General features: G+C 37.8%; 1 protein-coding gene across 3 annotated transcripts in view; it reads left to right on the forward strand.

Moving 5' to 3' along the window:
* Positions 1 to 989: 989 nt before the first annotated feature.
* MYBL1 (MYB proto-oncogene like 1) overlaps positions 990 to 12,948 on the forward strand; it is a 45,182-nt gene continuing 33,223 nt past the window's right edge. Inside the window, exons 1-3 of one of the 3 annotated variants that reach the window (XM_086695878.1) lie at positions 990 to 1,630; positions 11,449 to 11,554; positions 11,875 to 11,946. In XM_086695878.1, the coding sequence (XP_086552004.1) occupies positions 1,611 to 1,630; positions 11,449 to 11,554; positions 11,875 to 11,946 (198 nt within the window). In that variant the 5' untranslated portion in view covers positions 990 to 1,610. The remainder of the gene's footprint in view (positions 1,631 to 11,448; positions 11,555 to 11,874; positions 11,947 to 12,948) is intronic. The other 2 variants (XM_086695877.1, XM_086695875.1) reach the window with 2 other exon arrangements.

The following is a 12,948-nucleotide window of genomic DNA, read 5'->3' on the forward strand; positions in this document are numbered from 1 at the left end:
ATACATAAAAAGGCGTTTTAAGTTTTGAAAGTAGTGCACGCACTCTCTTCAATTCACATTTGCACCTGCATCTCTGATTTGCAAAAATTGATGCGTAAAATTTCAAAATAGCAAAATGTAAGTTTGTTATAATATTAACATGTGGTTTAGTGCTCTATGCAGTAGAGCATGGTACCTTGCAAATCTGGATCTTTTACCATTTGTAGTGGTTACTGTAATCTACTTTAATGTTATTTGAACTATTTGAACCGAGCAGCTCCTAGTTTTCATACTTGAATCCTTTAGAATAGTTACAACTGCTGAAGCTCCTTCGGTGCAGTTCTACCCTCTTCCGTCTCTCCTGGAAAGACCGTCACTTTCCACAGTTGACTACCATACTCATTTATCCGGGCAAAACTCCCAGTCCGCTCCTGTCTTCCTGCATTATTCTCCTGGATCAGGGCTTCTTCATCGCGCATCAATTACTTCCCGGAGAGCGAGCTAAGGGCAGGCACTGCCAAGACCAGACGCAGACCTGGATTATTTCCTTTTTCCGTGCCAAGCATCTTTCCAGCTAAAACCTTTTTTCACCTGTCACTCCTGCTTATTCTTGATATTCAGTTTTCTGCCACAGCCTTCGCTACTCTAGTAGCTATGATGTCTGGGCAAAAATAGCTCACATTTTTGCTTAAGCAATAACGGCCGCGCAAATTTTATGGTTAGATTTGTCTCAAGTCCGAAGACCGCGCCTCCAAACTAATGAGGCGGGATACACCCGGAGGAGTTCGCAGTGGAGGAACTGTGGCTGAGAGAAGGCTGTGGGGACTTGCCTAGGCGGGGCCACCCAACCCCCAGAGACCCTGACAGCACACTCCGGGAAGTTTGGACTCTTACCGCAGCTTCCGGACCCGCCCCTCTGCGAGCACCGGAACTCGCTTTCCCAGAAGGCTCCGCGCGGTGCGGCGCTGGGCGCGCTCCGGGTCCTGTCAAAGCAGGACCGGCGAGCCCGGTCTGCGGCCCCACCCCCTGACTCCCAGCTCCTTCCCCGACTCCCGCGAGTTCCAGTCCCGACTTCCAGCTCCCCAGCCCCGCCCTCAGCCGCGCGCGCTCTCCCCACCACGCCCTCGTCCCCCCGCGTGCGGCCGCTACAGCCAATGAGGTTCGGGGCCGCGTGCGCAGATTCAAACGGCGGCTCTTGAGGGAGGCTGGGCGCGAGATTCGGCGGTGCGGACAAAACCCTGCAGAAGGCTGCGAGCCCTGCAGAGCTGCTCGCTGCGGGGTGAGGGTGGGGGTCGGCGCCAGCCGCGGAGCTGAGCTCGGACCGCAGCTAGGAGGCTGAGAGGCGGCGGGAGGGGTCGAGGGAGGGCGAGAGCGCGCCTGCTGACATGTTGGGGGCATCCCTGACCGGGCCGGGCCGGGGCTAGGAGTGGCGCTGCGGGCCGGGGGCGGGTCGCTGTCTGCCCCTCCGTCCCTCCGTCCTGCCCTGCCGGGGACGTGCGTTCCACTCTCGGTCGCCTCGGAGAGGGAGCGAGGGAAGCGGCTGGAGGGTCGGGGACAAGGAACATTCGCTTGAGGCTGGAGGAGGCTGAACTGCGTCCCCGCCCAGCCCGCGCCTATGCGGTACTTGAAGGATGGCGAAGAGGTCGCGCAGGTGGGTGACATCCCTTTTACGCAGGCCTGTTGGCACAGTCTCGGCTCAGATTCTCTTCCTTTTCCCAGTGCGTCCCCATCAGGCCCTCCCCAGCTAGGGCAGAGGTTTTGCTTCCCGCTGCTCCGCAGCCGCTTCGGCCCGGCTGGCTGGATCCCAGCCGTGACTTGTGGAGAGTTGGGGACCACTATGTTTAAGGCGCAGAAAGTGAGTAACAAATGGTCAGGTTGCTCTTTTGAGTTGATTCTCCCCACAGCGCACGTCCAGACTCCAATCTCGCACAGCCGCTTCTTGGTCGGAGTTTCTTGCCAGGTAAGTCTGTGCGCTTTTAGGGAGTACCCTGCGCACGTAGAAGTGCTAGTGTACAGCCCGGACTTGAAAATGGTATTCGGAGAGACTTTTTTCTGAACTACTGTACCAATTAAAATAGGAACTATGTGATAAACCTGCGCTGGGACTCCTCTGCCATCTTTGCTGCCTTGACAGGTATGGAAAATCCCCTTAGGAATAGCTGATGAGAGAGGACCGTTTTGACGTGTTCTGTAGTTACCATTACGGTGTCTCAACTTTATGTTTATCTTTTTAATATCCTCTGTTGGGAAGATGTCACACTGTTACCACCAGTAGCTTCATCTTAAAACAATGTTTGATTCACTGAATATTTTTAGTGCCCGTGTTTGGCTCTGACTGTAACTAAGTGTTGCCCAGAGGTAGGGCATATTTTTTTGTTGGAAACTTGCTAGGAGGAGTTTACTCATCTAATTTTTATTTATATGTTGCTATAGTAGCTACACCTAAACTGTGTGTAGTAACCACTTAGATGGCACAAAACTAGGGTGTCTTTTGTCACTATTATTAAATAAACCTTAAAAGATGTTTGGTAGGTTTTACAAATGGCTTTCTTTATCTAGGTCCACAACCTTAAAGTCTTAACGAGAGATGTATTTCCAAACTTGGAATTTAGCACTAGGATTCACTCATTGCAGATTTCTGTTAAAAACTGGCAATAGCGACACATAATATTTGCTGCCTTGTTCATTTATTAAGTATCTGCTGTATGTAGGGTATTTTCGCAGAAATCAACATGAAATATATGATTAAGTCCTTGTTAGACTGTTACTTTGTGGCAAGTACAGTATAGGTCAAACTCTTGAGGTGGAACAAATATACACATACACATGCATAAACCCACCTCTAGAATAGGATTTTCAGCCTTGTCACTATTGATATATTGGATTAGATGATTCTTTGGGGGTGGGGGAGCTGTCCTGTGCTTTGTAGTATGTTTAACAGCATCCCTGGCCTCTACCCAGTAGATGCCAATAACACCCTGTTTCCCCCAGTTGTGACAATCATATGTCTCCAGAGATTATCAAATGCGTTTTGAAGGCTGGGGGGCGAAATCACCCAGGTGAGAATTGCTGCTCTAATTAACTTCCTAATCTTCAAAAACAATCAATATTAAAAGCTCCTATAATTATAATTACTGAGGAACTCGTTTAGGCCTTTTCTTTTGGATTTTTAAATATACAGAATTTTAAAAATAAAGTAACTTCATTAAGCAAGGTGACACTTGACTATGTCAACTCAGTAATGGAAGTTTGTTTATATTTATTGTGTGGCATTATCTACCTATCACTATTGATGTTAATCTTATTTGAAAGAATGTCTTAGCTAATGCTATCATCAGCATTTAGTTATGGTTAGACAGGGATGCTTGAATGTCAGAACCCTGCCCTCTCTGGTTGATTTTGTCTGTTCTTTTCATAGTTTTTGTATGCTTAATAATAATAGACTAAGAAAGGAGAAGTGATTTAATGACTAATTTGCCTGTGTAGGTTATTTTCTTTTATTGGCAGTACTGTGAGCCCTGAAATCTAAACATTAATTGTACTGTTGACTTTTGTTCCTTGTCAGCTGTATGAATTGAAATGTATTGTAGAATGAGTTAAAAAGTCATAAGGCTGGAGTAACTAAATGTGGTGGGGTGAAGCTGTGTTCCTATGGGAGTGTGGAGGTAGAGGATGTGGTGAGAAGTTATCATCTCTGTGTGGTGTATTTCTTAGGGTCTTCATACTTGAATGTTTCATGCTCTAAATTATATTGCTTATTTATGAAAATATGTCTTTTTTATCTTAGAAGAGAATAGAATGTGAAATGTTTTGAAGGAGAAATTATTTGTTGAGCAAAGTGTAGTCTCATGTTTCTTGGCTAAATATCTCAATAATAAATATGAACTTAATTTATAGTTGAATGAGAAAGGAAATAATTTAGTCAATTTAAGATCTCCACTATACAACTATTTAAGTATTTGAGCAAAAACTGTACTTTGCTGTATAAATGATTTACATAAGACTATGGGCATAAATTCTGTAGTATACTTTTTCTGTATGATATGGGGAAAAAAAGTAAAAAAACTGTTACCTCAGGTTGAAACAACTGAAGGATGTTGGCTCTTTTGCTTTTTGTTTAAGATTGCTGTAGTGTCTCTGAACTGGATTTACATAAAGGAAAAGGCTCATTTAATGTGACTTTAAATAGTTTTAGATCCCACTGGGGGGTTTAATGATATATTTTACAGGCAATACCAATTGGCATATCTGTTACTAACATGTATTTGATTAAAAAAATTGTTTTTAATGTTTGTTTATTTTTGAGAGACAAAGACAGAGACAGAGTGTGAGTGGGGTAGGGGAGAGAAAGAGGGAGACACAGAATCCGAAGCAGGCTCCAGGATCTGAGCTGTCCGCACAGAGCCCTACGGGGGCTCAAACCCACTAACTGTGAGATCATGACCCGAACCGAAGTCGGAAGCTCAACAAACTGAGCCCCCCACGCACCTCAACACGTGTTTGATTTTTAAGCATCATTATGTATTAAGTAATTAATTTTAGTTTTTAAAAGCCAGGGCTACCCTTAAATAAACTTTAAAAAATGTCATTTAGAACCTAGAAGAGCTATTTAAGTAGTAACAGATTCAGATATATACACTTGATAAAGGTAAAAGCCAGATTTTGCATCGGAAAATGTTTTTCAGTGGTTATGTATGTGTGTGAGGGGAAGCAATTTTACTATGTTGTTTCCAGCAAAATGAGTATTATGGGTGAAAAGAATACTGAAGTATGAGAATTGATTTTTTAATCAGCTTTGTCATTAACTAGCAATATTGTTTTAGGAAAGCAAGTAAACTCTATATCCAGGTTTTTAAATCTGTTTTATAGGGGGTTGGATTTTATGGTCTGTATGGTAATTTCTAGATTTAATATATATCCTGTTTTGAACCCTTTTGTAATCATCCTTGCTCATTTAAAAATATATACACTAATGGAATAAAATAGAAAAATTCTGTCATTATTTTCATTTATGAATAGCTAGGTAAAATTCCCTTCAGTATTTATTTCAGTATTGCTATTAGTAATGGTCAAATGAAGTCAATTTTGTCTTACTATAATGATGCTAGCTTGCAGCCTATGTTTGGAAATAAAATATTCATGTATGCAGTACATAATATTAACCACTGGGTGGCCTGATTTCACTTTATTAAATCAACCTGGTAAATTTTCATACCTTGAATTCAATTGGACTTTAAAAAATACAGAATTACCCTGTTAAGACAGTATAATAAAGATATAATTTTGGATTTTGATAAAAATTTCAGATTTGATGCAGTTTATGACTTAAAATATGATCAAGTTGAAGTGATTTTATTAGAGCCAATTTTAAAGAACTTGATATATCTCTAATTTCAAACCAGTAGTTTCTTTTCATGTAAAAGTAAATTTTAAAAAATTCTCAAGTTCTTCCTTTCAATACCTTTTATTACTCTTTTTAGGTGAGATAATTAATGTCCTTTAAAATTGAACTTCTCCCTAATGTTTTATCTTAATATTGTCAAGTATTTTGTGTTAATATTGTCAAGAATAGTTTGTGTATTATTTCACAGGGTAAGTTATGACTGTAATATCCTATTAGCTCATGCCTAGTGTAGAGTTATTCTTAGCCATTTTCCTGGCCTAATGAGTCATAGTATTTATGTGTGTATGTGTGCATGCATTTCATTTTGCTGTTTAATACTCATCCTAATCACTGTTCATTCATAATTTAAAAAAAAACCTTTTCATTTTAATATAGTGCTTAGCTTATGTATTAGACAGTTATAGAATAAATATTTTCTTTGACTTAAAAAATAGAACTGGAAGAGTAATTTTGGAAACCAAGTCCTGGATGAAGATTCAGAAACCAAATTCCTCTTCTATTTTTGCTTTGTGATGGGACCAATAATTTCACCCATTTTGCTGTCTTCTAGATCAGTCACTCTAGATTAAAAATGGCTTATTTGTTTATAAGGTAGGGAGTTGATTTTATTTAGTTATTATCATTATCGATTGCTATAATATAGAAATGCTAAAGGAAGACATTGAAAAGCAGAAAAATAGAACGGATTTGTTTTGATGGTATCTAACCATTATTAAGCAATGGAACTTTTTTACTGTTAAATGGTGAAAGTGGGATGTTGGTGAGATTATTTGTGGAGTTTTATCCCTTCTCTTTTTTCTTGGCAAATTGTAGGCATTCTCAGGCATCATTCTGTTGTAGCTAGTGATATTGATAATTTTCTAGGATCTTATTCTGTCACACTTATTTAAAAGTTACATCATCCTTTAACAATTACTTAACTAATATAGAAATAACTTTATGCTAAAACTAAGAAGTAGCTGGGTGGATAGACTCTAGGAAAGTCCCAGTGGTAGAGAGATGATTCTAAGAATTCTACTTTAATCCTCCCTCACGCTAACCCACTCAAAAAACCCAGCTTCCTGAACATTGGGCTGTATAACTCTGTCTGAAACTGATGACCATGCTGATGCAAAACAGAGAATGAAACCGCATGTGGAAATAGAAATTTCTCACAAATCAAGTATATGGTTAAAAAATGAGGCAGAATCTTAAAGTTGAACAAGTTTTCAGGAAAACTGCTGCTTGCACACTAGTCTTTTGACCCAAGTAACATCTTTAGACTCTTATCCTTAACTTAAAATATTTTGATAAGAACCCATGGTGAATTTTGTACAGATGTGATATAGATATTTTTTTGAATACTCAAGATTTATATAGGCAGGTCCCCAAATTAAATATTGTTTTGATCCAGAAATAACCCAATTTTAAAAAGCAGTCTCAAATATGCTATTGTGGAAGCTCTTGGGATCTGAGGGGAGGGAAGAAAGAGGGGAAGCTGTGAAAAGCATGACTGAGGGCTCTTTGGGATGGCAGGAAGTGTCAGTGTTGGTAGGGACAGTTTTAGGAAAGGTTAGGCAATATTAGTAGATACCCTAAAGAACCCATTCTGTACTGAATATTTTGTTTCAGCAAACAATTAAAATTCTACCACTTGGAGGTGCATTTGGATTTTGAAAGTCCTTTTTAATAAATGGGAATGCCTTTCACCTTCTCCTAAAGATATTTTCATTTGTTAAAAAAAGAAAAAAGTGTTCTTTCTCATATCCACTTGAGGTCAGTTGTACTGAGAGAGGTGGAAATTTTGATTGGATTGGAAGGGAGTGAGGTAATTTTGGGATACAGAGTACTTGGAGGAGGTAAAAGTAAGGAAGATCATTCAATAATCATTAATTTTACAAATATAGGTACTGTGTTCAGAGAGGTCAATGTATCAGATATGGTCTTTGCACTCCTGAACTTATTATTTGGTTGGGAAGGTTGGCATATGTGATGAGCATTAAAAAGGAAGGGTAGATGCCATGAATATATACAAATGGGACAGAAAGCCTCAATATGGTGTTTATCTGATTTGGTAGCCTTAGAAATTTATGAAGTCGTTGGATCCTGAACCATCTCCATTGTAACAATTTCATCTTGGCTAATCAGGTGATATTTCTGATAGCTGAAGATGGCAGCAAATAACAGGTGTTTATTTTTTTAAACTTTTATTTTCAGATTAGTTCAACAAAACAAACATATATGAAAGTGGGACTGGCAGATTAATGTTACAAATAGACACTGGCCTTAGTGAGAGAGCATTGGAATGTTGAAATGTATTGAACTGAAGCAGAGATAGATAGCTATATAGGTAGGGGACTTAGGGTTCTTGGAGTCTTGCTTGGTCAGATATGAAGAATTTTGGTCCTATAGAAGTGACAAATCAAGGGAAATCAAGTTCCTGCAAAGGATCTGTAGACAGTATATGTTAAATCTAGGCCTCCATGTTTCAGTTTTGTAAGAACTAAACTATGTGTAGATATTAGGAACTGCCCACATGTTCTTAAATATATTACATTGAGATTAAACAAATCATCAAACGTTAACTGTTTGAAATCTGAGTGAATTTTTGGAAAAGAGTTGAAATAGAAATAATCATGGATATTGCTGGTCATTCAGCCTATGCACATAATACTAATGTTGAACTACCTCTCTGTGCCACAATCCTATATGAGGTATTTTATGTGTTTTTTCATTTAATTTTATCCTTAAAGAAGCACTATCAGGTAGGTGCTCATTTCACTAACAGGTAAACTAAAGCCCTAAGAGGTTAATATGTCCAAGGATGCAAAATAAGTAAAGTTGTAACTAGAACCTGGTTCTTCGGGTGTCTTTGGTGTCTTCCAGCTTCTTCCCTGTTTTTCTAGTATGTGGTAGTATAGTGGTTAAGTAGTGGATTTTGGAGTTCAGTCATGCTGTGTTTGGCATAACTATGGGCAAGAAGTTAATTTTCTAAGTCAAAGCTCCCTATTATGTAAAATGGGAATAATAATATTCTTGGGGTTGTTGTGGGGTTTTAAGAGAGAAATTTCATAGACGACCTAATGTCTGGTACTTAGAAAGTTTAAACAAATATTAGCTCTTGTTATTATCAGATGCTCATGACTGTATTCAGTCCTCTAGCTACTCAAAGTCTTCTGGTTCAGTTTATCATAAAGACCTGCCCTCTCTTCTGGGGATTTGTGCTCTCATGGCTTTAATTGTTCTCTGTATGCTGGTGACTGTCAAAACTATGTGTCTACCCTAGGCCTCCTACCTGAGCTGAAGATATTGGGCCTAGTTGCCTTCTAGATTTGCTCTGCCCATAGGATAGCCACTTCCCACATGTGGCTATTGAGCTGTTGACATGTGGTTAGTCTGAATTGCAATGTACTCTAAGTATAAAATACACACTAGATTTTCTTTAGTAAGAAAAAAGGAATGTAAAGTAGCTCATGATTATGTTGATTATGTGATAATTTTTAATGTATTAAATAACATTATTTTGACATGTTTTTATTTTTAAAATGTGGCTACTAGGAAATTACATATATGGCTGCATTATATTTCTATTGGACTGTGCTATTCTAGATATCTCCTCTTATATATTTCTCAAGTGCCTTGAAATTAGCTAGTCCAAAACTGCCTGAGACTCTCCCCATTCTCTTCTCCCTCCCAAAGTTCTGTTTTTCCTTCTATTCTTTATCTTGGTGGATAGCTCTGTTTATGCTCCCAAAGCCAGGAATTTTGGAGTCATTGATTCCTTGCAAAATCTTTTTCTACTTTTTTCATATTTGTCATTTTCATGCACTTCTTATTGTTGCCACTATTACTACCTTCGTTGGTTTATTCTTTTATGGTTTCTTGATTTTGTTATATTTAGATCCATTCTACTCAAGGATATAAAAAGATGGAATTCTACCCTATTTTTTTTTTAAGTTTATTTATTTATTTTGGGAGAGAGAATGTGTGTGTGCATTAGTGTACGTGTTCACACAGGGGAAGGAGAGGGGCAGAAAGCAAGGGAGAAAGAATCCCAAGCAGGCTCTGTGGTGTCAGCACAGAGCCCTGTGTGGAGCTCAATCCCACAAAATGAAATGAGATCATGACCTGAGCTGAAATCGAGTCCAATGCTTAACCAACAGAGTCACCCAGCCTCCCCTACCCTATTTTTTTCAATTTTATTTATTGAACTAATCTTTACACTCAACATGGGACTAAAACTCACACTCTTCTCTGACTGAGCCAGCCAGGTGCCCAGGCCTACCCTATTTTTTTTTTTAAAATAGTATTGTTACAGTTTCGTTTTTTAAAAAATATATTTGCTTCATCTAAAGTTTTTTATTTTAAAGTAGGACTCAAAGTTTGTTTTTAAATTATTTTTTATTTTTTATTTTTTAATTTTATTTATTTATTTTTTTTTTTTTTTAATTTTTTTTTTTCAATGTTTATTTATTTTTGGGACAGGGAGAGACAGAGCATGAACGGGGGAGGGTCAGAGAGAGAGGGAGACAGAGAGTCGGAAACAGGCTCCAGGCTCTGAGCCATCAGCCCAGAGCCTGACGCGGGGCTCGAACTCACGGACCGCAAGATCGTGACCTGGCTGAAGTCGGACGCTTAACCGACTGCGCCACCCAGGCGCCCCATATTTATTTATTTTTTGAGAGAGAGACAGAGCATGAGCCGGGAAGGGTCAGAGAGAGAGGGAGACACAGAATCCGAAGCAGGCTGCAGGCTCCAAGCTGTCAGCACAGAGCCTGATGCAGAGTTTGAACTCACGAACCATGAGATCATGACCTGAGCCGAAGTCGGATGCTCAACCAACTGAGCCACCCAGGCGCCCCTCAAAGTTTGTTTTTAAAATTTGTTACCCTCTGCCTTACCATTTATTGAAAAATCCATCTTCACACCACTGATTTGATATGTTACTGTTAAAATTTACCGAATTCCCATTTGGATTTTGTTTTTTTCTGAATGTTCTAGTCTCTTCCATTGATCTGTGTATCTGTGTGCCGGTAGTATTCTGTTTTATTTATTGTTTCTCTACAGTATGTCTTCACTGGGTAGTGCTATTTGTTTACTTTTCCATATGAACTATAGAATCAGCATGTTTAAATTCCTCTGAGAATATAATGGTATTTTAATTTAATTTAAATTTATGAATTATTTTAGGGAGAATGGACATCTGTAATTCTGTTCCTATCCAGGAATGTGGTCTGAATGTTTTTTCCATTTGTTCAGATCTAATGTGTATTACAATAGTGTTTTGTTGTTTACTATATTTTGATCTTGTATATTCATATTATTTCTACATGTTTTAATTTTTTTGTTGTTATTGTAACGTTAATGGATCATTTCTTCCATTGTTTCTTTTAACTGGATGTGACTGTGTTTTGTATTTTACCCTTACCAGTGTCAGGCCCTAATGATTTTTTACTTGGATTATTATCAAAAATTACTAATTGGTCTTCCTCCATTTCTCTACATCCTGCCAGTGATTTTTCTGAAACATGAGATATTTGTGTTTTACTCCCTTACTTAAAGTCCTTTGACCCTTTAGGATAAAGGGTCAAATAAAGAATGAAAGTCAAACTCCTTAGCATGACATAAACTCTTTCCTTGTCTACAATTGACCCCTGATGGCATATCAACTCCTGGTGTCAGTGAGAACTATAGCTACTCTACATTGTATAACTCTTACTTTGTTATATCTTGAATCTGTTGGGACGTATGTTTTTAGTCTGGGTGGCTTCTTCAGTCATACCTGTATACACAGATTCAATGATTGAATTTACAAAGTTGCATAAAATTCTTGATTTCACAATTTTTTTTTAAGTTTATATATTTATTTAGAGAGAGAGACACACACACAGAGTGGAGAGAGAGGGAGAGAGAGAATCCCAAGCAGGCTCCATGCTGTCAGTGTGGATCCCAACAAGGGGCTTTATTTCATGAACCATGAGATCATGACCTGAGCCGAAATCAAGAGTCAAATGCTCAACCGACTGAGCCACCCAGGCGCCCCAACAATTGTGTTTTTTTTGTTGTTGTTGTTGTTGTTGTTTTAGTGAGGATGAGGATGATGACCTCCAGTATGCTGATCATGATTATGAAGTACCACAACAAAAAGGATTGAAGAAACTCTGGAACAGAGTAAAATGGACAAGAGATGAGGTAATTACATGATAAGGTTGTACTTATTGGTTAATAATATTTAATAAAGGAATTAAAGATCTTGAAAAGCAAAACATGAGAAAAGCTATTCATCAACTGTTAGGCACATATTTTTCTTCCACCAGAGGTGTGAATAGTGGTATGATGTTAAGACTGACAGAAACACTGTAGTAAATGCGAGAGCTTGTATTACAGTGGCTTATCCTTCTACTAATGGTCATCAGATATGACATGAAAGAATTAGACAGTTATCTATATTTAGCGATAGAGGAATAGGCAAAGGAAAGAAAGCTTTCTAATTTTCACACCTGTTTTAATAGGATGATAAGTTAAAGAAGTTGGTTGAACAACACGGAACTGATGATTGGACTCTAATTGCTAGTCATCTTCAAGTGAGTGAAATATTTTCTTCTATTTATAACATGGATAACATAAGCTATTGGGTTAAATTTGCTGTTTTTCAAAAATGTGTCTTCATTATTTTAGACTTAGGTTTCCTTTCTAAAAACATCTCTGTTTTTCTGATCTTCCTATAGTGGCCAAAGGCTTAAAAAGTCCGATTTTTCTAGTAATTAGTTTATATAGGGGCCTAAAAAGATTACTAATCTAAAATGAAAATACTAGGTTTGGGTAGGGCTTTATAAATATTTGCTGATAAATGTTAAAACATTCTGAGAGAAGTTAAATGTATGGAAATCTTTTGGCACCTAATGAATAAAATCAGAAAAAGCTCTGTTGAAAGTTTGTCAACCTTTATTTGGATTTTAAGGTGTTATTGATCTTTAAAAGAATTCTACTTATTGTTCGTTCATCATACTATTCACATGCTATTCATTAGTATGTATATATGTAATTTTATATTACATACATACATATGTATGTAATTTTATAATTTACATACTATTCACATGCTATTCATTAGTATGTAAGTTTATAATTTACAAAATTTATAAATTTATAATTTACATATATTCCTTTTGTTCCTTACTACATTAAAGGTAGGGAGGCAAAATAGTCACATTTGAATTTGTTTTGACTACTGTGGATATCAGAAATCAGATTACCTATGTTCTTTCTAAATTGTTATGATGCTTTTCAACATAACCTGAAAATTGAGACCAGATAATGGAAAGTACATAAGTTTTGGAGTCAGTCTGATCTATATTCAAGTGCCAGCTCTACTAGCTGTTTGCTCTTGGAAAAATTACTAACTTCTTTGATGTTCAGCTTCCTTGTCTATAATATGTAAATAATAGTACTCGTTTTTGTAGTATTGTTGTGAGAATTAGAAATGACATATAGGATGTTGGGCGTATTTCCTGACATTTAGCAGGTGTTAGATAAATGGAAACTAAATTAGAAAAGTTATTTATATTAGGTTTACCAGTTTAACT

Source organism: Puma concolor, chromosome F2 (genome assembly GCF_028749965.1).
Source record: "Puma concolor isolate L17-30 chromosome F2, mPumCon1.1.hap2, whole genome shotgun sequence".
Lineage (NCBI taxonomy): Eukaryota > Metazoa > Chordata > Mammalia > Carnivora > Felidae > Puma > Puma concolor.